The sequence below is a fragment of the Salmo trutta genome, chromosome 4 (assembly GCF_901001165.1).
Source record: "Salmo trutta chromosome 4, fSalTru1.1, whole genome shotgun sequence".
In the NCBI taxonomy this organism is placed as follows: domain Eukaryota; kingdom Metazoa; phylum Chordata; class Actinopteri; order Salmoniformes; family Salmonidae; genus Salmo; species Salmo trutta.
In genome coordinates this window covers 26783800-26810153 of record NC_042960.1, presented here as the reverse complement: position 1 = coordinate 26810153, position 26354 = coordinate 26783800, and the positions used below count along the sequence as shown (strand labels likewise).

General features: G+C 42.9%; 1 protein-coding gene across 2 annotated transcripts; it reads right to left on the bottom strand.

Moving 5' to 3' along the window:
- Positions 1–4835: 4835 nt before the first annotated feature.
- LOC115192176 (sentrin-specific protease 5) lies at positions 4836–26102 on the bottom strand. Of its 2 annotated transcripts, none has more exons than XM_029750379.1 (10): positions 26023–26102; positions 15364–16584; positions 15176–15281; positions 14896–15043; positions 14691–14738; positions 14475–14552; positions 9341–9478; positions 7505–7588; positions 7370–7420; positions 4836–7257 (listed from the first exon to the last, which is right to left on the bottom strand). In XM_029750379.1, the coding sequence occupies exons 2-10, from the start codon at positions 16271–16273 to the stop codon at positions 7147–7149; spliced, it is 1674 nt and encodes a 557-aa protein (XP_029606239.1). In that variant the 5' UTR covers positions 16274–16584; positions 26023–26102; the 3' UTR covers positions 4836–7146. The 2 variants fall into 2 exon arrangements, with proteins under 2 accessions (XP_029606239.1, XP_029606238.1); XM_029750378.1 differs by having other exon boundaries at positions 26018–26096.
- Between the last annotated feature and the right edge of the window lie 252 nt (positions 26103–26354).

The window sequence follows — 26354 nt, the reverse complement described above, 5'->3', positions numbered from 1 at the left end:
TTTTGAGCAGCATATATATATATATATATATATACACACACACACACAGAGATCACGTGACACTTCAAGTCCACCTGTGTGCAATCTTACCAATTATGTGACTTCTGAAGGTAATTGGTTGCGCAAGATCTTATTTAGGGGCTTCTTAGCAAAGGGGGTGAATACATATTCACGCACCATTTTTATTTTGTAGAATTTTATTAAACAAGTAATTTTTTAAATTTCACTTCACCAATTTGGACTATTTTGTGTATGTCCATTACATGAAATACAAATAAAAATCCATTTAAATTACAGGTTGTAATATGACAAAATAGGAAAAACGGCGATGAATACTTTTGCAAGGCGCTGTACGTCTCGTATCTAAGCCATTGAATTGCGACTCCACTTTGTCTCTATACGGACATTTCACTTGTTTGATTGCCTTGCAGAGGGAATAACTACACTGTTTGTATTCGACCATATTCCCGGTCATCTTTCCATGGTTAAATGTGGTGGCTTGTGTTGTGTTTTGTTTTGCACACATTCCGCCATTTATCCATGGTTTCTGGTTAGGGTAGGTTTTAGTAGTCATAGCGGGTACAACATCTCCTATATAAACTCACACACAAAATCAGCGTATAAGTCAATATTATTCTCTGAGGCTACCCGGAACGTGCCAGTCAGCGTGATCAAAACAATCTTGAAGCGTGGATTCCAATTGGTCAGAGCAGCGTTGAACAGTCCGGTCCTTGTCATGGGTACATCCTGTTTGAGTTTCTGCCTATAGGAGAGAAGCAAAATGGAGTCGTGGTCAGATTTGCCGAGCCGAGGGCGGGCCTTGTATGCGTCGCAGAAGTTAGAGTAGCAGTGATCCAGTGTTTTGCCAGCCCGGGTACTCCAATCAATATGCTGGTAGAATTTAGGTAGCCTTGTTCTCAAATGTACTTTGTTAAAATCCCCAGTTACAATAAATGCAGCCTCAGGATGTAAGGTTTCCAGTTTGCATATAGTCCAGTGAAGTTCCTTGATGGCCGTCTCGGTGTCTGCTTGAGGGGGAATGTACACAGCTGTGACTATACTGACGAGAATTCTCTTGGTAGGTAAAATGGTAGGGGGCATGGATCAGAAAACTAATCAGTATATGGTGTGACCCCCATTTGACCAGCCATTTGATTGTAAGGAATTCCAGGTTGGGTGAGCAGAACGACTTGAGTTCCTGTATGTTGTCATGATTACACCATGAGTCGTTAATCATGAAGCATACACCCCCGCCCTTCCTCTTCCCAGAGAGGTGTTTATCTGTCGGCGCGATGCATGGAGAAGCCCGATGGCTGAACCGATTCCGACAACATATCCCGAGAGAGCCATGTTTCCATGAAACAGAGAATGTTACAATCTCTGATGTCTCTCTGGAAGGCAACCCTTGCTCGAATTTCATCTACCTTGTTGTCAAGAGACTGGACATTGGCTAGTAGAATACTCGGAAGCGGTGGGCAATGTGCACGTCTACGGAGCCTGACCAGGTGGTCGCTTCGTCTGCCCCTTCTGCTGGGGTAACAACGTAAGAAATAATACATAAAAAGACGATCATCTCTGTCAGCGCCATCTTAAGTTGGGGAGCCAGGCCTATGCCCGTGACAAGATCCGGAGGTCCATTGTCGTAAAATTAATCCACCTCCATCACCTCATATTTCAGTATGATAAGGCATGGCCCCATATTGCAAGGATCTGTACACAATTCCTGGAAGCTGGAAATGTCCCAGTTCTTCCATGGCCTGCATACTCACCAGACATGTCACCCATTGGGCATGTTTGTAATGCTCTGGCTTGACATGCACGACAGCGTGTTCCAGTTCCCGACAATATACAGCAACTGCGCACAGCCATTGGGAGGAGTGGGACAACATTCCACAGCCCACAATCAACAGCCTGATCAACTATGCGAAGGAGATGTGCCATAATGCACGAGGCAAATGGGGGTCACACCATATACTGACTGGTTTTCTGATCCATGCCCCCTACCTTTTTTTAAGGTACCTGTACCCAACAGTATTCTCCGTCATGTGAAATCCATAGATTAGGGCCGAATGAAATAATTTATATTGACCGATTTCCTTATGAACTGTAAAATTCAGTTAAATCTTTGAAATTGTTTATATTTCTGTTCAATGTACATTCGTAGTATAGGGCTCAAGGACAGGAGTCTATACATTCACAGGTTATAGGAATTGTGGCTTTTAAAAGGCCATTTCCGATCTGACAAGCAGCATTTACAGTAAATAGGATATCTGCAAATGCGGGAACATAACCTTTAAAAGGGCAACTGCACTTCCTGATTTGGCCCCTTTAGATTTGGTTCGTTAAGAAATGTTAGCGGCCATAACGGAGTTAAGGGGAAGTGGTTTTGGGGTGTGGTTTGATGTGGGTGCCTCATGTGTTAGCAGGTGGGGAGAGTTAGCCAAATTATTTAGGCAATTAGCTTCAGCCAGCTGATGTGTGACTGTGGCAAACTTGGTTTGACATTGGATAGCCCATCTCTGGGGCTAGTTAGGGACCATCAAGAAATTACACAACGTAAATGAAACTATTTTCATGTAGCACACCTTTTTAGTTCTCATTAAATGCATTCAATATTTAGGGATCTACCCAGTTGTATTTTTTCTGGTTCATTATTAGTTTTTTTTTTCTCCGTAAGGTCAAAATTCAAATTCCACTGAGATGGTAAGGTCCTGGAGGGTGCAACCTGGCATGATGGTAAAGGGCCAAAGGTCACACCCATAGAGAATGATAGAGGCCTCTAGTGGCCAAAAGGCTATTTCAGCATGGGCAGCACCATTAAGGGATTCCACCATTTTAAAGTAGTCAACTGGGTGGGAATTCCTATGGGTTGTAGCCTCAATGGCGCTGCCCATATTATCACAGAAGCTATAATGGCACAGATAGAGATAGGACTCATCTTTATATGGCCACTCCCCCTCTTGCAATGCCATGCCAATTGGCCACATGGTGGCGCTATATAAAGCGACTGAAGATACGCATTTTGAAAGGTCACATCCCCATGTGACCTAGTCATTAAAATTTGGTACATTAGGTCCTTTTCACAAGGAACACATTTGCCTCAAGGTCCACGATGGATATTCCGCCATTTAGAATTTTGCAAAACACTTAAAACGCTAGTCCCCTGGCATCAAATGACCAATCTGCACAAACCTGATATGGCATAAGGTCTGTAAACACACTATATTCCAGGCTAGTACGGAAAACAATATGGTGACCAATAAGCTTTCATGTGTACGTGGTCTGTCACAAATGCATATAATAAATCGGTCAAGGATATTCACATTGTAACCAAATTTGGTACTCATGTTGCAAACAGTCACCACTCAACATATGCAAGCAATTTCATGTCAACCACACGGTGGTACTATAAAGGGCACTATTATATCTTCATCTATTAGTCTCAGTTATTACATTTGTCACACTGCTAACCTGTAAAGTATGGTTGAGTTTGGCCACTGTGGCACTGTTGACAAGGAAAAACTATTCATGCAAGCTCAGAGGCCATATTGTTTCAGCTTGTCTTGGAAAATATTGCATTTGAAGATGTGCGTATATAGATGCTATATATCAAATTTTGTGCCGATCGGTCCAGCAGTTCTGGGGAAGACGTTTTAAAGTAGTCAAGATCAGTGAAATTGATCCAATATACATCAAAATCATATAGCACAATCAGTTTGATTTCAGTTCTGATATTTGGCAAGCGTGGTAAACAGTACAGACTTATTTTTTTTTCCTGATGGTGGCACAGTGGGCCCATAGCTGAACCACGGCATTGCTGCTTGCAGCTATACTTGTATATGAATTTCTACAATTTATAGATGGTTTGAAATTATAGTCATTGACATTTTAGAGCTATTGGAATTTTTACATATTGCCCCATTTACATTTTGTAATTTGCCAATGGTCCCTATAGCACCATAAGGATATCCAAATTTACCACAGGCATTACGATTGGGTCACGTGCAGCTGCACTCCAAATTAATGATTACTTGTGTGCGGCCAGCAGTGGGCAGGATTGAAACAAACCCAACCTTCATTTAGGTGATGACACAGTCACAAGTCTCACAAAACTCAAGTTTTGGACAAGACTGACTTAGACCAAAATTAACTTATTTACACTGTAGTCAACTTTAACAGTAGAATAAATGTTTGACTCATATCAATGCCACATAGGCTGTTTTCTAAATGAGAAGTCGTTTTTTGGGGGATAATTGCTTTTAAGAAAGACAATGCCTAACATGCGATCGGATTGAATAACAGCCTGAGTATCATGGAATCACCACCCATAGGCTCCTCTGTCAGAGAAACAGTTTTGTTACACTTCAAGTAACTTTACGAACCACCCCCATCACCAACCACAAGTTGATCATTAAACATTCTCACATGGGACACTGTTTGCTAAAGCAGTCAACATTAACAGAGATCCATCCAGTCACCAATATGCTGAGTTGACAAAGGTCACAGTGCCAAGGTCACGATAGTAGTACTACTTTCTTTACAGAATAAAAATACAAAAGCATAAGGCCATCGCTCCAGACGGCTATCCTACGAATCAGGTTTGAAGAGTTAGCGGGGTAACTTGTCAACTCGAAGTTCAACTCCTGATAACTAGTTTAAGAATGTGGCTCACCTTTCAGTTAGGTACATTTCTATGGCAACAAATCTTTCAAAACTAACCTGCTCCAGGGCAGGAAAACTCCATTTATCCTGAATGAAGTGTCTGAGCAGCGAGTTGAGGACCAATTAAATCAAATTCCCTCCCTCTCGCAAAGATTGCATCATCAACCCCTTCATTTGCAAAAGACTAATTAAATATTTTATTAATCCATTTTTTTGTTAAAAATAGTAACATGTTAAAATACCCATCAAATTATTTTGTATTTACAGAATGCATTTGAAACTTCACACAGTAAAAGTTTAGTATGACAAATAAGATTTCTAAAATAATTGTATCAATAAGAGTGGGAGGGAAAAAGGTGCTTATGCATTGATAAGCACACCAAAGACAGCATTAACGATAATAGAATTAAGCCGGCACTTCTAAAAGCCTTTCACACCACTGGGATTGAGCCTATAGCTTGCTGAATTTGCAAGAATTTTGGCACAAATGAAAATGTGGCATGGACTAAACCATGGATTGATGTTTCAGTGTCTTAATGAAGAGATCGGCATTCGACTAGCCCGCGCAATTAGAAGCCTGCTAGAGTTAGCGGTAGGCGGACAAGCAATATCCACCGCCCAAGGACAGAAAAAGCCAGACCTGGAATGTGAAGCTAACAGAAGCTGGTTAGCCTTAGAAAACCCTGAGTAGATCTAGCTTGTGTCGTAGGATACCCCTCTATTCGGTGTGGCTGGGCCTCTGGGTTGTTGCATCCTCCTGATGCAAAAACCCAGAGTAATCTCTCAAACATGAATTAAAACCAAAGTAGAGAAAATGAATGCCTGAGTCATACAAGCTACATCATGTGTTTGTATGAATGTATTCAGGGGTCAACTTAGAAAGGAAACTGTGCCACTGTTTAGGATGAGACACATACATTGGGAACTTCAATTAACATAAAATTGAGGACAGTTTTCACATCTAGAGAATCCCAATTTAACCCCTCTGGGTATCTATTTGTAAGTATAACCCTGTATTACTTCAAGAAGTAGCAATACAATATTTTAGGTTATACCACAGCAGCTTAAATCAAGAACAATATCAAATAAAAACCAGAAAGTCTCTCTCAACGAAGATTAAACAGATTTAACAGTAGTACAGAGAATGCTGTGAACATGATCTCTAATGGTACCTAGTGTGCTTGAATGAAATGGATGAGACAGTATAGATGGGATTCATTCAGCATGTTCTACAGCAGCGTTTCCCCAACTACACCCAGTCTGTGGACCAGCTTCCTCAGATGGGTAACTGACACCAACTGAGTTAGCTCAAGTGCTTGGTGGTCCTCCAATGAGAACCATAGATTGCTGCTCCCCCCCCCCCCCCCAAAAAAAAGCTACAGCAGTAGCATTACTTCTTCCTCAGTACACCATGTCAGGATATGCTGTTCAAAAACAAGGTGTACAGTATTTGACAGAAGCAGAAAGAGCGGCGAAGCCATTTTCAGTGGAGCCATTTTCAGTGGAGTAGCATGGCCAATTGTAACTAAATATCTTCCACTTAACTCCTGAAAGATCCATGTAATGGCGCAATGTAAATGTAATTTCTAATTAAGCCGACATGTGCAACGTTTACCGAATGCAGAAACATTGAAATGTAAAAAAAGGCAGTCTCCCTATAGTTCAGATCTTCCACATTGAATCTAAGCACTTGTCTCAACTGCTGTTTGATGCGAAGGAGTTTCACAAGAACTAAGAGCTGGATTCAATCCCTAGCGGGAAAGATCCGCGTTATAGCTCGATTTACATTTCAAGGCAATGTTCCCGCGTTCGTAGCGACTGCATTTCTTGTAAATGCTGCATGTCAGCTCAATTGTAAATTACCTTTAATTTTTCAAACGCGGATCTTCCGTGATACAGATTGAATCTAGCCCAAGAGAGCAGTTTGAGATTAAGTAGTAATAAAACAGTACATTCAATTAAAAGCTAGCCTTTGAGTCTTCTTGTTCTGTACCGCACTAGTCAGGCGGAGATTACATGATATAAAACAAGAACCTTCAAATGTCACCTAATGTCCCATATAATCTGCCGTTTACATTTCAAGAACTGAAGTTTGGAAACATTATCAGCACATAGGTCCGTTACTGGCATCTGAAACCTTATAACAGCAGCGTTAGCTCCAGACCCAGGTCATTCAGTCAACAATGGAAACTTCGTGGACGTCAACTCCAAAGGAATTCAAACTCTCAGGTCCCTTCCCTCCCGTTAAAGATTTTAAAAACGGTGCAACTAAAAAAAAAAGTATTATTGCAGAATATGCACTGCTGGCCCTCTAAAGGAGAGAAAAGACTGTCACCAGTCAAATGTCATGTCTCCACGGCATTCCCTTCAGTTTCTCCTTGGCTCCAGTCGTTTTTTTAAAGTGTTAATGGCCCTTGTACAATAAGTCAAACAGTTGTTAACCCATGGTTCACTGAAAAGGCAGGTGTACTTCCTCAGCTGTAGTCAGTCACTCAGTTTACAGTCACAGAGCTCTTTGTAAATCCTCTTGCGAACTTTGGGCATGTCGTCCTGTGTGAACTGCAGCGGTTCTTTTAAAGCCAGGCACTTGCAGTACTGTGAGAGAAGCAGAGATAAAAAATAAAATAAATAAATAAAAAGGCTCACCATAGCTGTGTGTGTGTGTGGGGGGGGGAATTTGCAGTATGGAAGGAAATTCCTCACTCACCTCCAATACGAAGACGCCACAGTCACTGTCGTTCTTCTGTTGAGGAATACCCTGAGGGTGATAACCAGAGCGTAGTCAAAACAGAGCTAATTGGAAATTGTGAGAGAACAGTCACAGTGCCATCTGAAACAATACCTTGTTTATAATCATCTTCCAGCCATTCTGATAGGAAGCTTGTTTCTTCTCCTTTGCCTCGGCCAGGATGTATCTCATGATGTTCTGTCGGGACGATAAGATGAAAACAAGGGTTTAGTTCACAAAAAAAGGTTGAGTTACACATGGACTCCTTCAGGGTACCCAAAATGTGGACTAGGTAGACTAGGGATGAGCAACTGATGGGGGCCAAAAAATAAAATTAAAAAAGTGAACACGAGGCCGCAGTGGCTGCTGGGTCTGTACCCACAGCAATACAGCCCCCCCCCCCCGAGCAAAACCTTTTAGCAGCTAAGAGAAAAACAAATATGTTTTGTTAATTTCCTGCAATTGTACACATTTTGCCATGGGACAGAGAGAAAATGTGTAGTTTTACAGCAAATATTATGCAATTCTAGCCCTCTGATCAACCGGTCCCAGACATGCTCAATGGGATTGAGATCCGGGCTCTTCGCTGGCCATGGCTGAACACTGACATTCCTGTCTTGCAGGAAATCACACACAGAACGAGCAGAATGGCTGGTGGCATTGTCATGCTGGAGGGTCATGTCAGGATGAGCCTGCAGGAAGGGTACCACATGAGGGAGGATGTCTTCCCTGTAACGCACATTGTTCAGATTGCCTGCAATGACAACAAGCTCAGTCCGATGATGCTGTGACACACCGCCCCAGACCATGACGGACCCTTCACCTCCAAATCGATCCCGCTCCAGAGTACAGGCCTCGGTGTAACGCTCATTCCTTCGACGATAAACGTGAATCCGACCATCACCCCTGGTGAGACAAAACCGCAACTCCTCAGTGAAGAGCACTTTTAGCCAGTCCTGTCTGGTCCAGCAACAGTGGGTTAGTGCCCACAGGCAATGTCTGGTGAGGACCTGCCTTACAACAGGCCTACAAGCCCTCAGTCCAGCCGCTCTCGGCCTATTGTGGACAGTCTAAGCACTGATGGAGGGATTGTGCGTTCCTGGTGTAACTCGGGCAGTGGTTGTTGTCATCCTGTACCTGTTCCGCAGGTGTGATGTTTGGATGTTTGCCACTGCGAGGACAATCAGCTGTCCATCCCGTCTCCCTGTCTTAGGCGTCTCACAGTATGGACATTGCAATTAATGGCCCTGGCCACATCTGCAGTCCTCATGCCTTCTTGCAGAATGCCTAAGGCACAATCAAACAGATGAGCAGGGACCCTGGGCGTCTTTCTTTTGGTGTTTTTCAGAGTCAGTAGAAAGGCCTCTTTAGTGTCTTAAGTTTTCATAACTGTGACCTTAATTGCCTGTAAGCTGTTAGTGTCTTAACGACCGTTCCACAGGTGCATGTTCAATAATTGTTTATGGTTCATTGAACAAGCTTGGGAAACAGTGTTTAAACCCTTAACAATGAAGATCTGTGAAGTTATTTGGATTTTTACGAATTATCTTTGAAAGACAGGGTCCTGAAAAAGGGACGTTTCTTTTTTTGCTGAGTTTGATAACTGATGATCAATGGGCCCCACCCTGGTTGTAACTCAACCATACTTACCACAAGTTTATATCACTGGCCACTAGACTACTTACCAATCCCCCCCCAAACAAATTTGCTGTCATGGGCTAATTGATTGACATCTGATGCACAACCACATTTCTAAATTGTACTCAACAGTAAGTTGAGACCCCGACTGAGTCCTCCCCCCACCAAAAAAAAGCAATCAGCGGGCCTACGTAGACCAATGTTAATATATTCCATGCTTATCAAATCAATGTTCCTCAAGTCTAGGATGAAATTCAGAGAAGCAAGAGTTTCATTGAGCAGCAGAGGACTGTAAAGTGTGTGTGAGCATACCTCTATGGTGTATTTGAAGACGATGCCCTGTGAGTCATAGTAGTGGATGTGGTGGTTGGCCATGTCTACTGTGATCAGGGACCAGTGGATCTCCAGGTGGATAGGAATCAGCAGCAGACTCTTGGAAAACAGATCCACCTGCCAAACGGAGAGAGAGACCCGAGTGGTATACTACGAAGCAAGCAAGATCTACTCAGGTTTTCTAAAAGCTAGCCAGTTTCAGTTTGCGTCATATTCTAGTTCAGGCTTCGTCCATACTAGGACCGTGGATATTGCTCCTCCGCCTGCCGCCAATTCTAGCAGGCTTGTAACTGTGCGTGCATGTCGTGTGTGGCTAGTCAAACTCTTCATTGCGATAATGCTGAAACAAATTCATGGGCAAGTCAGTGTCACATTTTCATTTGTGATGAAATCAAAATGAAAGAAAAGTTATTGCCAATTCAGCAGACTCATGTGAAATAGGCTTTTAGAAGTATCATCTTTTTAATCGGTATTTCAGTCTTTGGTGTGCTTATCTGATTCAGAGGGGTTGGGTTAAATGCAGAAGACACATTTCAGTTGTACTGCTGACTAGGTATCCCCCTTGTCAACGCACAAGCACCTTCCCCCTCCATTCCTATCAATAAAATAAGTGTACAGTAGCGACCCTGGTTTATAAACTACAGTATTGACATGTACAGTACTAAAACTTGTATGAAGTTTCAAATGCATTCGGTCATTACTAAATGTACAATGTGATAGGTTTTTAAAACCATTTGATTCCTAAAATATTTCAAATCCGTCATCTTCCTCAAAGGGGATGATGACGGAATCGGATTTCATTGGTCTTTAACTTGTCAGACACTTCATTCAAAAATCAACGGAGTTAGCCCTGAATTACCTGCTCTGGGGCAGGGTTAGTTGTTCTGAAGGACTGGTTGCCATCGTGGTACCGGTTATCCCGAGTTGAACAAAGTTACCTTTAACTCCTCAAACCTGACTTGAAGTATAGGGCTCAAATCAAAACACAATCACTAGTCTAACTTTATTCAGAGCTTTAATGCTTTTTGAAGTCAGTTCCAGATATGTATTTTTTTTATCACGGTTTTCAGTTTCGATAATTATTTTAAAATTAAATGCATTATGAAATAATTACATAAAAATAATTTTAGCTTTTTAATGGAAATTCCAAAGCCAAAAATAAACATTCAATTGCCAAAACATTAAATATTCTAGTGTCTGTTAGGTATCAATAGAAACATGGGAAATTACTTAAGCAATAATACGAGAGGCCATGCGTTATGACATTTTATCATGGCTTTTGACAGTCATTCCAGAAAGCACTTCAATACAAACCAACTGGGCAGCGATGTAGCTATGGTTCTTCATTTCACTACTTTTCTGTGTCCTTTATAGCAGCGCTAACATTACTGATTTCTGCATGTCTAACGTTAATGCTAGGCTCAGGTTGCTGGTCCACTTGCTCTTCTCGGAACCATTCATTAAACTTTAGTGGATAAAACAAATCAAAAAGTAACTTTAAAAATCATCCATGACGAGTTACAGGTGTTAAGACTGTTGTAAAAGTAGTAGTGCGTTGCTAGGTAACGACAAACAATGCCACTTTATATGAATGTGGCCGTGTGTGTTGTCTCTATCATGGGCAGGAGAGGCTAACAACGGGAATTCCAAACCACTCGTTGTATGATATGAAATACAATATTTCAGTTGTGTATATTCGTTTTTATTTGAGTAAATGATTTCTCATTCCGTAAAGTCTTCTCTGCTCAGGCAGTTGCAGCCAGCCAGCCAGACCAGCTAACGTTCTCTGTGCTCCCCATACTGTACTGACTTTAGTCATTCTATTTAGCTAGTCTAGCCTGCCTAAGTATGCTGCAGAGGTATCTTCTTCGAATGCATACATTCCTCACACAGTCTGTATCTAACCAAACGCAGCAGGCGTAAAAAATATTTTAAAAATAAAGTGTCTCTCTCCAGAGAGGAAGAGGTAACTTTTCGCTTTGCTCGGGCCAAAATCTGTCCAAAATAAGGCCAATGCGTTTCTATGGGCTTATTTTGGACCTAAGCTTGTCGCCTGCCTTCCCACCTTTGGGGCAATGGCTCACATTGTTAGGGTGGATAAATGAGCATTGCATCATTACATAGACGGGTTGGTTGTTTAGCAACAAAACTGGAGCGTGTGCAACTATGGGGCAAATCAGACTTGGTTGGCTTAGATGGTTGACAACATGTTAACTAGATTTAGTCACCAATTTTATTGAAAACAAACATTTGCACACTTGCCTCAAATAATCCGTAACAGATGTTGGTTAGCTAGCGAGCAAAGTTGTGCCATAGAAAACACCTCAAAACAAGACATGGTATCAAGAACAAGATAAACGAGCCAACTATGATACCCCACATGGCAGCTTCTTGTCATTGGTGCTAGATATCTGGCCATCCAGAATCACAACACAGAAGTGTGTGCACCGTTTGACATTGTCAGTTAATTAGTCTACAGTATACCGATCTCTGTCCGAGCTAGAAACAGGCGCCACGGATTATGGTCATTGTACAGTCGTGGCCAAAATGTAAGAATGACACATTCATTTTCACAAAGTCTGCTGCCTCAGTTTGTATGATGGCAATTTGCATATACTCCAGAATGTTATGAAGAGTGATCAGATGAATTGCAAAGTCCCTCCTAAAGTTGATTCAGCTGCAGGATCGGGGAACCACCAGTACAGAGCTTGCTGGCAAAGACTTTTGAAGGATGGCCTGGTGTCAAGAAGGGCAGCAAAGAAGCCACTTCTCTCCAGGAAAAACATCAGGGACAGACTGATATTCTGCAAAAGGTACAGGGATTGGACTGCTGAGGACTTGGGTAAAGTCATTCTCTGATGAATCCCCTTTCCGATTGTTTGGGGCATCCAGAAAAAAGCTTGTCCGGAGAAGACAAGGTGAGCGCTACCATCAGTCCTGTGTCACGCCAACAGTACAGCATCCTGAGGCCATTCATGTGTGGGGCTGCTTCTCAGCCAAGGGAGTGGGCTCACTCAAAATTTTGCCTAAGAACACAGCCATGAATAAAGAATGGTACCAACACATCCTCCGTGAGCAACTTCTTCCAACCATCCAGGAACAGTTGTGACGAACAATGCCATTTCCAGCATGATGGAGCACCTTGCCATAAGGCAAAAGTGATAACTAAGTGGCTCGGGGAACAAAAGATCAATATTTTGGGTCCATGGCCAGGAAACCTTAATCCCATTGAGAACTTGTGGTCAATCCTCAAGAGGCCAGTGGACAAACAAAAACCCACAAATTTCTGACAAACTCCAAGCATTGATTATGCAAGAATGGGCTGCCGTCAGTCAGGATGTGGCCCATAAGTTAATTGACAGCATGCCAGGGCGGATTGCAGAGGTCTTGAAAAGAAGGGTCAACACTGCAAATATTGACTCTTTGCATCAACTTCATGTAATTGTTAATAAAAGCCTGACACTTATGAAATGCTCATAATTATACTTCAGTATTCCATAGTGACATCTGACAAAAATATCTAAAGACACTGAAGCAGCAAACTTTGTGGAAATGAATGTGTCATTCAGTACTTTTGGCCACGACTGTACACTGAACAAAAATTAACACAACATGTAAAGTGTTGGTCCCATGTTTCATGAGCTGAAATAAAAAAAGATACCAGAAATGTTCCAAACGCACAAAAGCTTATTTCTCTCCAATTATGCACAAATTTGTTTACATCCATGTTAGTGAGCATTTCTCCTTTGCCAAGATAATCCATCCACCTATAAAGAAGCTGATTAAACAGCATGATCATTACACAGGTGCACTTTGTGCTGGAACAATAAAAAGGCCACTAACATGTGCAGTTGTCACAATGCCACAGATGTCATACGTTTTGTAGGGAGCATGCAATCGGCATGCTGACTGCAGGAATGTCCACCAGAGCTGTTGGCAAATAATTGAATATTCATTTCTCTACCATAAGCCTACCAACGTCATTTTAGAGAATTTGGCAGTACGTCCAACCGGCTTCACAACCGCAGACCACGTGTATGGCGTCATGTAGGTGAGTGATTTTCTGATGTCAACATTGTAAACGGAGTGCCCCATGGTGGCAGTATGGTATGGGCAGGCATAGCCAGCAGAATACCACCCTGCATCCAACTGCTGGCTTGCTTCTGATGCTAAGCAGGGTTGGTCCTGGTCAGTCCCTGGATGGGAGACCAGATGCTGCTGGAAGTGGTATTGGAGGGCCAGTAGGAGGCACTCTTTCCTCTGGTCTAAAAAAATATCCCAATGCCCCAGGGCAGTGATTGGGGACACTGCCCTGTGTAGGGTGCCGTCTTTCGGATGGGATGTTAAATGGGTGTCCTGACTCTCTGAGGTCATTAAAGATCCCATTGCACTTATCGTAAGAGTAGGGGTGTTAACCCCGGTGTCCTGGCTAAATTCCCAATCTGGCACTCATACCATCACGGCTGTCTAATCATCCCCAGCTTACAATTGGCTCATTCATCCCCCTCCTCTCCCCTGAAACTATTCCCCAGGTCGTTGCTGTAAATGAGAATGTGTTCTCAGTCAACTTACCTGGTTAAATAACTGTAAAATAAAAATAAATTACAAAAATAAGCTACAAACAACGAACACAACTGTATTTTATCAATGGCAATTTGAATGCACAAAAACACTGACGAGATCCTGAGGCCCATTTCTTTTTTTTAAGGCACCCGTGACCAACAGATGCATATGTGTATTCCCAGTCACGTGAAATCCATAGATTAGAGTTTTTCAATTGACTGATCTTCTGTAACACAGTAAAATCTTTGAAATTGTTGCATTTATATTTTTGTTAACTTCCACGTTTCTGCAATGAACTATGTTGAATATTTGCTTAATAAAACTAAAACTTGCTTCAGCCCAGAGTCCATCAGTTCTTGACTTGATTTCTCGCGTTAATAATTGAATTTCTCTAGAGAAATGGCACATTGGGCTCACAACTAAAAACGAATGAAATTCAAGTAATTGATCTGACAGTCAATTAGTTGTTTAATAACCACAAAAATAAAACATCATTTTGGTTAATCACTCAGCACTACAGAGCTTATGATCTGACCTACCATCAGCTTACCTTTTTGGTCCATCTCTTAACCCCTTCATAGCCTTTGGCCACCAGCTGCCTGTGAAAGAAGCTGTTGAAGAAATGAACCTGCAGGAGAAAACAGAAAATTCAGTAACCTTGGAAACCCAACATAAGACCGCCATCCTAACAACTCCCTTTTACCAATAACCCTTTCTTGAACATTCTGATCAAGGATCCAAAATGAATGCACTTGAATGAATGTACCTTGTGCTCTGTAGCCTCCATGATCAATTCGCCATACATGTTTATCACCTAGACACACAAGACATAGAAAAATGAAAATGTTTACTTAATCCTCGTCATTCTTGGTGGAACATAGGGCCTGTACTAAAGTTTTGGAATTTCAGGTTAGATATAACAGTGAATCAGGTTTATAAGCAGCAAGCAGTTTTCTATGGGCCATAGCTACCTGGTCGTTGACCCAGTTTTGATCGTCCAGTGTGGACAGGTCCTCCAGGGTCAGAGTGTGCTTGTTGTAGTCCACTTTAAAGCAGTTCATAGGGATGGAGGCTAGACCTGCTTTGTACTTCACAACTTCTACATGGATGTTTAGCTTCCTGGTACAGAGGGATGAGACAGGTCAAACCAAGGGTTAAATAGAATAACAAGTAGACAAAAGAACAGATGCAGTCAGCATAACAATGGAAATCAGTGGTGAAAGTAAAACTGGTTTGTCTCATGATTCATACTTGTCATTGAAGTCCGTGTTACACTTGTTCTTCAGATGCTCCAAGACATCAGTCTCACTGAGGGGGATGAAACTCCCGTACGTCACATAGAAGAGCTCCAGGAACTCTGAGGGAGAGACAGGCACCTTAAGTAAAAAAGGTCATATCCAGTGACATTTGAAATCATAGTTACAATAAAAGTCTAGTACCATGGATGAGGTCTCTGATTCCATCATGGATGCCCTCTTCTGGTTTGGGTTGTTGTGGTGATGGCTGGGACTGCTGTGCTGGGTCTGTGGCACTTCCCTGCTCAGGTCTTGGAGCCCACACTCCTATCTTGCAGTAATCTTGGTGGTCCCACAGAGCAAATGGGTGGAGGATGCTGCACAGTATAATGCCTGGGGAAACACAGGCTATGGCTGATGGTTCCACCTCCATAGGGGCGCTACAGTCTGTTGGTTCCTCTTCGGGGACAGCTGATGTACCGTTGGAAAGGAAGACAGCTGGGTCACCAGCCTGGGGCGAGGGCTGCTTTATGACCTCCATCTTAGGGTCTATAACCAGCTGTTTGACTGAACCAGAACCAGGGGCCTTCTCCCCCTCACACACAGCCCCTTCACAGGCTCTCTCCTGCTCCATTATTGAATCAGCAAAATGCTCAACCACTGATGTCGTTACCGGTTGAACCACAGACTTATTCACCAGTTTAACCACAGTGTACGTTAACTTCTGACCCATAGAGTTTAACAAGGGCTGACCCATAGAGTTTGTTACAGGTGAAGCCAAAGAGTTTACCTGCTCCACAGCAGAGTCTTTCTCCAGCTCCTCTCGGATGGCTGTTACCTGCTCCTCTGTCATCAGGGTCTTCTTATAAGATGGGCGACCACCCTTTCTCGTCGGGGTCTCCCCCAGTGCCTGGCCCTTGCCTTTCCCCAACTGGGCCCTGCGTTGTCGGGACTTGCCACCCGGATTCTTCCCATGTGGGACCTTCCCATCATGGAGCTTAGAGTTGGGCCCACAGCAGTCACATGCCTTCGGTGTCCTCTTCCTCTCAGAAGAGCGGCCATTGGTGCCCACCTGTGTCGGCGGCGTGTGGGGGGCTGAGCCGTTATGAACCATGGCTCTGTCCTCAGCCCCTACCCCATCTCGCCACGGCTGCCTCCGGCCCTCAGTGCTGGTCCCAGCCCTTCAGGGGCCCTGAACCATGGAGCTCCCCAGTGGATGGACTCTAGATGAGTCACACCAGTCTCTCAGATGGTGGAGAATGTAGATTCTCAGGGACTATGCCTTGCTGCTCCTCCTATGCTTCCCTAAGCAGTACTCCGGATTGGTGTGTTTGTGAACATACACCGTACCAACAAGGGTTCAGTTCCGCGGGTGGTCTTCTCACAACCTGCTCGGACAAATCTTCTTAGGAGCCAAGGAAGAAGCTGCATTCAAGTAAAGAGCCGTGTTAGGCTAAATGTGTAAAATTAACAATTAGTGTGTGAAATGAACGTACTACTCTGTGCAATTTGATGACAACAGTACTGTGTAGATAGCTAGGCAAATTAGAAGATAGTGGTATGACCTGTGTTGTCAAATGTTGACCCATCACAGCTATCTAATATTTTCCTAGCTCAAGAATGTACTCTTAAGGAGTGTAGGAGAGCCTACAGTTACTTAAGGTCCAAGGATATAGGTTATTTTAAGAGGTAGACTGGCTCTGGCAGCCAAAAACTCCATCTAAACATGAATCGATTCTCAATTGAAAAACAGTTAGAAGCATAAAGCCCTTCACATCACATCAAAATAATTTCACAAATGGAAAATATACACTCTGTACACTGTTAACAGGCTTTATCACAGCTGCACTGCAGCCGACGGTGTGTTTTGTGTAACGGCCTTCTCCCGTTACACAAGTGTTGAGCATACTACGTAGCTAGTTGGCACAGGTGCCGCCTCAGTCTTCCGTAAACACCCGCTGTAACATGGAGATATGGCCTAGTGGGAACAGTAACACTAAAAAAAAGGTGTGTAGTAATTTAAAAAGATGCAATGCAGAAATCGCTCCACCATTTCTTGGTTGCTAAAAATCTAATAGATCGTGTAATTTTAGTTTGTGACCAAACAAGCAAGTTTAGTGTTCAATGATTCTCCATCATGTGAAATCTTTTCCATAACCAAAAATATTGTATTTTCAGCTGGTGTTCAAAACCTAAAAAGTAAGATGCAAAAAATGTTTTGGACTCAATGGGAAGCATAGAAATAGCGCACATGGAAAAGATCTACAACTTCTTAGGACTTGTTTTCAATGACAGATCTATACACACACTTAGTTGAATTTGGTCGGGTCGCCCAAAAGTCACATATTACAGCTTTAACATTATGTTCTGAAAATTATTTCTTGCTAATATGAAAAGGAACTTGTTTCCAAAACCGTACCGCAAGTGATGCATGTTCACGTTCAGAATGAGCGTCGGGGCTCTTCTAAACAAAAATCCCCCAGGAAAAAAAGATAGTTCAATAGGCACTAGTTACATGCTGACCACACCGGACGCATTGCAAAATAAAATGTACACATACATGTTATTCAATCATTTCAAGCGAGCGTCTATATCCAGCCACTAAAATATAACTTGGGCTGTATTTTGTTCTATTTTAAACACTTGACGCGCTGCAAGTCCTGCCTCACCATCTCATCATTGTTTTTTTAGGAGCATATACCCATGTGGGTGATTGAAAGATGAGGTCCAGACTCCAGTCCAGTTAGTTGCAGTAATGCACCTTAAAAAGTTGGTTGCCAACCAGTAGTGGAGGCTGGTAGGAAGAGCTATAGGAGGACGGGCTCATTGTAACGGCTGGAATTACATTTCTTTAACTAGGCAAGTCAATTAAGAACAAATTCTTATTTACAATGACGGCCTACCAAAAGGCCTCTTGCGGGGACGGGGGCTGGGATTAAAATTAAATTTAAAAAAAGGACCAAACATCACAACAAGAGACAACACGAAGAGAGACCTAAGACAACATAGCATGGTAGCAGCAGAACACGGTAGCAGCACAACACATGGTACAAACAGCACAAATGGCAAGAAGGTAGAGACAATACATTACGCAAAGCAGCCACAACGGTCAGTAAGAATGTCCGTGATGGAGTCTTTGAATGAAGAGATTGAGATAAAACTGTCCTGTTTGTTGTTACAGTGAACTGAAAAGATGAGCGACCCAGGGATGTCTGTGCTTTGGGGACATTTATCAGAATGTGACTGGCAGAACGGGTGTTGCATGTGGAGGGCTGCAGTAGATATCTCAGATAGGAGGGAGTGAGGCCTAAGACGGTTTTATAAATAATCATCGACAGGTATACAGAGATGGCCAGAAGAGTATACGAGTGCAGTGATGTGTCCTAGAAGGAGCATTGGTGCAAAATATGATGGCCGAATGGTAAAGAACATCTAGCCGCTCGAGAGCACCCTTACCTGCCGATCTATAAATTACATCCCCGTAATCTAGCATGGGAAAGATGGTCATCTGAATCAGGGTTAGTTTGGCAGGTGGGATGAAAGCAGAGTGATTACGATAGAGGAAACCAAGTCTAGATTTAACTTAAGCCTGCAGCTTCAGCATGTGCTGAGAGAAGGACAGTGTACCATCTAACCATACTCCCAAGTACTTGTATGAGGTCACTCCCTCAAGCTCCAAACCCTCAGGAGGTAATAATCACACCGGTGGGGAGAGGGGCATTCTTCTTACCAAAACACATGACCTTTGTTTTGGAGGTGTTGAGAACAAGGTTAAGGGGAGAGAAATCTTGTTGGACACTAAGAAAGCTTTGTTGTAGAGCGTTTAACACAAAATCCAGGGAGGGACCAGCTGAGTATAAGAATATCATCTGCATATAAAATGGATGAGAGCTTCCTACTGCCTGAGCTATGTTGTTGATGTAAATTGAGAAGAACGTGGGGCCTAGATTCAAGCCTTGGGGTACACCCTTGGTGACAGGCAGTGGCTGAGACAGATGTTCTGACTTTATACACTGCAGTCTTTGAGGTAGTTAGCAAACCATATCAAAAGACCACTCAGAGACAACAATACTCCTTAGCTGGCCCACAAGATTGGAATGGTCTACCGTATCAAAAGCTTTGGCCAAGTCAATAAAAATAGCAGCACAACATTGCTTAGAATCAAGGGCAATGGTGACATCATTGAGGCCCTTTAAGGTTGCAGTGACACATCCATAACCTGAGCCGAAACCAGAAAGAATACTATAGACATCAAGAAAGCCAGTCGATTATTGACAAGTTTTGATAAGAAATAGACCTGGATCCTAACTGTTATAGGCCTAACCATTTTTCCAGTACTTTTTGGGGTTAGACCCACAGAGAGAACTGCTCCTTAAGTAACTAACTTTGGCCTTCCGGATAGCCTGAGTGCACTTATTTCTCATTTGCCTGAACAAGAGCCTGTCAGCCTGAGTATGCGTGTTGAGCATGTCACCAAATGCAATTCTTGAGGTGGAGTAACTCTGCAAGATCACAGTCGAACCAAGGGCTGAAACTTTTTAAATACTAATTTCTCTTTATGGGGGCGTGTTTGTTAATATCACAAAAATTATAAAAAAATAAAAACCAAGCATCGTCAACAGAGGGGATCAAGCTGATTCTATACCAATTTAAAGAGGCCAGGTCATGAAGGAAGGCTTGGTCATGAAGGAAGGCTTGCTCATTTTAACGTTTTTTTAGCAAGTGTATGACAAATCAGGACAGGTCGTTTCACTGAGCAGCCATTAGGAACACAGGCTGTAAAACAGTGATCACTACGGTCATTACAGAAAACACCAAACTGATACCTATCAGGATTATTTGTGAGGATAACATCAAGGAGAGTAGCCTTTTCTGGGTGTTTGGAGTCATACCTTGTGAGATTCGCAATAATCTGAGAAAGCTTTAGGGAGTCCCATTGCTTTAGGACTTGGTCAGGTGGTTTAAGCATGTCCCAGTTTAGGTCACCTAGCAGGACAAATTCAGACTTAGTGTAAGGGACCAGGAGAGCGCTTAGGGCAGGTAGGGTACAGGCCAGTGCTGATGGAGGATGATAGCAACAGTCAGAGGTATTTGAAAGTTTAACGCTTAAAAACAAGCAAATCAAGTTGTTTGGGGACAGATTTGGTAGAAACAACCGAGCACTGAACGTGATCCTTGGTAAAGATTGCCACTCCAACTTTGGAAGATCTGTCTTGCCGAAAAAGCTTATAACCAGAAAGGTTAACATCGGTATTCAAAACACTCTTACTTAACCACGTCTCAGTAATGACCAAAAACCTGGATTGGAGCTGTTAACCCACACTTTCAATTGATCCATTTTAGGTAATAAGCTTCTAGAGTTAATGTGCAGAAAACCCAGGCTTTTACAAGAGCAGAAATCAGTGAAACATATCAGAGCACAAGTCAGAATTAGGGCTAGCAACAAGTAGATGGGCCAGGGTGTACATGCACATTTCCAGATATCATCAACAGTAATACAATCAATCAACGGCATAGGACAGGGAGAGCTCTGCAGTGATGATTTATTACATTTGAATGTGCATCAGTTGGCGACAAGATCATATTACACAGCAATTTCATCCGGTAACATGAATACAAAGCCGGTGAGAGGTGGTTAGAATAGGATGGGAGGCCAAGAGTCCGTGTAACCAATAGAGAGTCAGAGTCCCGAGTGTGGGAACAAACAAACAGTCTGACCCACAGTTGGGTAAACAAGAAAGTTCAGTCAACAAAGCATGCAGGAGTCATGAGAAAAAAAGCAAAATGCACAAGAAAAAAAATAACGAATTGGGGCTAGCCATTATAAGGTCAAAGTCACTCGCCCCAACAGTGCCTATGTGCTGGAGGCGAGCGAAAGCTCAGGGGGGTGGGGGGGTACCTGTACCAGGGGAAGACAACCAGGGCAGACGGTGAACAGATCGCCAGGTGGAATCCAAGCAGCAGTGCAGCAGGCAACGGAAGTAGGTGTCACACCCACTTGGAAGAAGCTTTTTTCTGGAGGCAGATCTCTTGTAGAAAATGCCAATAGATGGTCTCTGAACAGCAGGAGGGGGCTTCAAGGCCTCTGAATTTGGGTGGGGTAGCCTGCCAATTGTTGGGCTCAAAGGCTTTGACACTTCACACATCAGTGCTAACTGAAGTTGTATCTGGTCTGTCTCAGTTCCAGGTTGGAGGGTAGCATTAATCCTTCCAGGTCATTTTGTCCAAAATTAGGTTGTAGGTTTGGATTGTTGATCTGGAGTGAAGGTTATGCTGTGAAGGGTAGCATCCTGTATATGTCTCGAATTTCCTGTCTGCAGGGGGAAAAAAATATATACAAAACCAAAGCATGGAGGACGAGAAGAATGTAAATCGAATCCATGTTTCTCATTCCAGACCTGACTGCCCTTAACCAACACAAAAAGATCCTGTGGCGTTCTGCATTAGCATCGAACAGCCCCCGTGATATGCAACTTTTCAGGGAAGTTAGAAAAGCCAAGGCTAGCTTTTTCAAGCAGAAATTTGCTTCCTGCAACACAAATTCAAAAAAGTTCTGGGATACTGTAAAGTCCATGGATAATAAGAACACCTCCTCCCAGCTGCCCACTGCACTGAGGATAGGAAACTGTCACCTCCGATAAATCCACTATAATTGAGAATTTCAATAAGCATTTTTCTGTGGCTGGCCATGCTTTCCACCTGGCTACCCCTACCGCGGTCAACAGCACTGCACCCCCCACAGCTACTCGCCAAACCCTTCCCCATTTCTCCTTCTCCCAAATCCAGTCAGCTGATGTTCTGAAAGAGCTGCAAAATCTGGACCCCTACAAATCAGCCGGGCTAGACAATCTGGACCCTTTCTTTCTAAGATTATCTGCTGAAATTGTTGCAACCCCTATTACTAGCCTGTTCAACCTCTCTTTCGTGTCGTTCCAAAAAGATTGCAAAAGATTGGAAAGCAGCTGCTGTCATCCCCCTCTTCAAAGGAGGGGACACTCTTGACCCAAACTGCTACAGACCTATATCTATCCTACCCTGCCTTTCTAAGGTCTTCGAAAGCCAAGTCAACAAACAAATTACCGACCATTTCAAATCCCACCGCACCTTCTCCGCTATGCAATCTGGTTTCAGAGCTGGTCATGGGTGCACCTCAGCCACGCTCAAGGTCCTAAACGATATCGTAACCGCCATCGATAAGAAACAATACTGTGCTGCCGTATTCATTGACCTGGCCAAGGCTTTCGACTCTGTCAATCACCACATCATAATCGGCAGACTCAATAGCCTTGGTTTCTCAAATGATTGCCTCGCCTGGTTCACCAACTACTTCTCTGATAGAGTTCAATGTGTCAAGTCGGATGTCCTGTTGTCCGGGCCTCTGGTAGTCTCTATGGGGGTGCCACAGGGTTCAACTCTTGGGCCAACTCTTTTCTCTGTATACATCAATGATGTCGCTCTTGCTGCTGGTGAGTCTCTGATCCACCTCTACGCAGACGACACCATTCTGTATACTTCTGGCCCTTCTTTGAACACTGTTAACAACCCTCCAGACGAGCTTCAATGCCATTCAACTCTCCTTCTGAGGCCTCCAACTGCTCTTAAATACAAGTAAAACTAAATGCATGCTCTTCAACCGATCGCTGCCCGCACCTGCCCGCCCGTCCAGCATCACTACTCTGGACGGTTCTGACTTAGAATATGTGGACAACTACAAATACCTAGGTGTCTGGTTAGACTGTAAGCTCTCCTTCCAGACTCAAATCAAACATCTCCAATCCAAAGTTAAATCTAGAATTGGCTTCCTATTTCGCAACAAAGCATCCTTCACTCATGCTGCCAAACATACCCTTGTAAAACTGACCATCCTACCGATCCTCGACTTCGGCGATGTCATTTACAAAATAGCCTCCAATACCCTACTCAATAAACTGGATGCAGTCTATCACAGTGCCATCCGTTTTGTCACCAAAGCCCCATATACTACCCACCACTGCGACCTGTACGCTCTCGTTGGCTGGCCTTCGCTTCATAATCGTCGCCAAACCCACTGGCTCCAGGTCATCTCAGCTCACTGGTCACCGTAGCAGCACCCACCTGTAGCACGCGCTCCAGCAGGTATATCTCTCTAGTCACCCCCAAAGCCAATTCCTCCTTTGGCCGTCTCTCCTTCCAGTTCTCTGCTGCCAATGACTGGAACGAATTACAAAAATCTCTGAAACTGGAAACACTCCTCTCCCTCACTAGCTTTAAGCACCAACTGTCAGAGCAGCTCACAGATCACTGCACCTGTACATAGCCCATCTATAATTTAGCCCAAACTACCGCTTCCCCTACTGTATTTATTTAGCTCCTTTGCACCCCATTATTTATATTTCTACTTTGCACTTTCTTCCACTACAAATCTACAATTCCAGTGTTTTACTTGCTATATTGTATTTACTTTGGCACCATGGCCTTTTTTGCCTTTACCTCCCTTATCTCACCTCATTTGCTCACATTGTATATAGACTTATTTTTCTACTGTATTATTGACTGTATGTTTGTTTTACTCCATGTGTAACTGTGTTGTATGTTGTCGAACTGCTTTGCTTTATCTTGGCCAGGTCGCAAGTGTAAATGAGAATTTGTTCTCAACTTGCCTACCTGGTTAAATAAAGGTGAAATAAATAAAATTTAAATTCTTTATCCATGACACACATGCAGTAGTTAACAATCCATGTCTATGGTTTCGTTTTGTTTTATGAAAGGAGAGACAGAATCAGGGAGAGAGGTTGGAAGGTAGGGGGAGGATGCAGGGCTATTCAGGCAGCTACATTGGTCTCAGCTCCTGCAATGAAATACACAGAACAGAGTCAAAAATGTGGTTTCCATATGTGTTTGATAGCGTTCCATTAATTCCATCCCAGCCATTACAATGAACCTATAGCTCCCCCCACCAGCCTCCACCATATAAATCCACAGAAGACAACTGAACTAGAGATTACTAGAAACTATATAGGTTTCCCCTTTATCTGTGGACTCATTGTCGGAGTAGAGAACACACAATTTTATGTGACTAAAAATTGGTCGATATTTTACAAAGATCCAGCAAAAAGTGTGTACATTTCAAGTAAAATAACAGGTTAATGTTTATATCCCAGGACAAATTGCTAGCAATAGCAAGCTGGCTAGATAAATGTTTCAAGCGGTCCCCAAATGAATATAGTTGGTTCAGAGTTCGTTTTGATATTTCAACCTGGTTGTCCTGATCATGTCTGGTGGGATAGACAAACTCAACAAGCACACGTGCGGAGCCATTTTGGTCGTCATGTTTGGTCTGAGGTAATCCTTTCTTTGCTTCCACTACAACTAGGATACTGATGTGACATTTACAATTCTGACATTTACCCTCTATCATTACGTAAATAAAGACAATATCCAAATATAAATGTTTATAATTAATATTATTGGCATACTATTTATTGGGCTAATCCTTTCCTAAAGTAACATCTATTACAGTTAATAATGGTTATGTCTAAGAAATAAAACATCTCACTGACAAGTTCAGTTGCTGTTGGACGTTAGGTGGTAACTTGCTTGCAAGCTATGTGAAGTTAGACACAATAAGGATTAGCCACAAGTGGAATTTGCTGTTGGCTTTCAAAATAAAAACCCCCGCCATTTAAAAGTGATGCAAACGGCTACAAATAGTGGAATCATGCCATATTTAGACAAAGTAATTATAAACAAGGTTGGAGAGTTGTTATAAATTTAACAAAAAGACAACAGTTAATTTGACCAAGAAAAAAGTTGAAATCGCACTGTGGGTGTGGATTGGGGGCATACTTATATGCACCTTGAGTCCGGGACATGGGGTATATAGAGAGCAATAATAATGGCGTCTTTTTGTAGGCACTAACTCCGTCATGGTTCGTTGGACAAAGATTTTCATGGGTAATATATTTTTTTTGGGGGGGGGGGGGGGGGTGTAAATACAGGTTTAGGAGATCACGTTTTGTTCCAAGAGATCATCAATCAGCTAACGTCACTTTGAATTGTTAAGCATGTATGTAATAAAAAAATACATAAAACACACATGGCTTCATAATTCACGATCATGTTAACTGACTTCTCATAGAACAAAACGTATACGATCTCCTAAGCCTGTGTTAACCTAAACGTCAGACCTTATTTTCGGCGTTCATCCCAAAACCGTTTCCCCATATGAATGACAACCAGAGGTACCTCATTTCCGGTCTATGGGACTATAAACTGGAAAACTCTATTTTGTTTCTAGTTTCACATGTCTTTTTTGTTGTTGTTGCAGACGGTCTTATCCAGGAGCTACTACAGGGGCAATTAGGGTTAAGTGCCTTGCTTTAGGACATATTAGGCACATAGTCGGCTTGGGAATTGGAACCAGCGACCTTTCGGTTACCCAACGTTCTTAACCGCAAGGCTACCTGCAGCCCCAGTTACCTAGCTAGTATGGGAAGGGAAAGAGAGGGGGGAATACCTAGTCAGCTGTACAACTGTATGCATTCAACTGAAATGTGTCTTCAGCATTTAACCCAACCCCTCTGAATCAGAGCGGTGCCATAATCGACATCCACGTCTTCGGCGCTCAGCCATGTATACAATATAACCTGGAACTACTTTTGCGTGTTGGATAAGGCAAGGCTATTTCTCTACTGTTTGTCGTCGTGTGTGAATGTTGCGAACAAGCTTGCTGGCATTGCAAGTTGACTAGCTACCAACACAAATGGTTATTCCTGTTATTTCCATGGCTGAAAAAGCGATCGGTCTGCACAGAAACACTACTTTAACTCGTTCTTCCAGTAACGATAACTCGCGAATAGAAACACATAAAAGCACATACATTACCACATTTCTGCAATAGTGAAAGAAGTTGCACCGCTACTACGCCGATATCAAACAATCGGTCTCATTAGTTTGCGGTCGCTTACTAATTGCGTCACATTTAAGCGCAAACACTATACCATAGAGAATTATAGAGGTCTCCAGTGGCCAAAATGTCGTCTTAGTATGGGAAGCACAAGTGAGAGCGTCCACCATTCTAATGTAGTCAACTGGGTGGGACTTCCAACTGCATTGGCTGATCCCTCCTGGTGACCTGGTTGGAGTCATGTACAACTGGGTCATCAGGAGGGATCAACAAATTGTGAAAAATAAAAATGACTACTTAAAGATGGAGA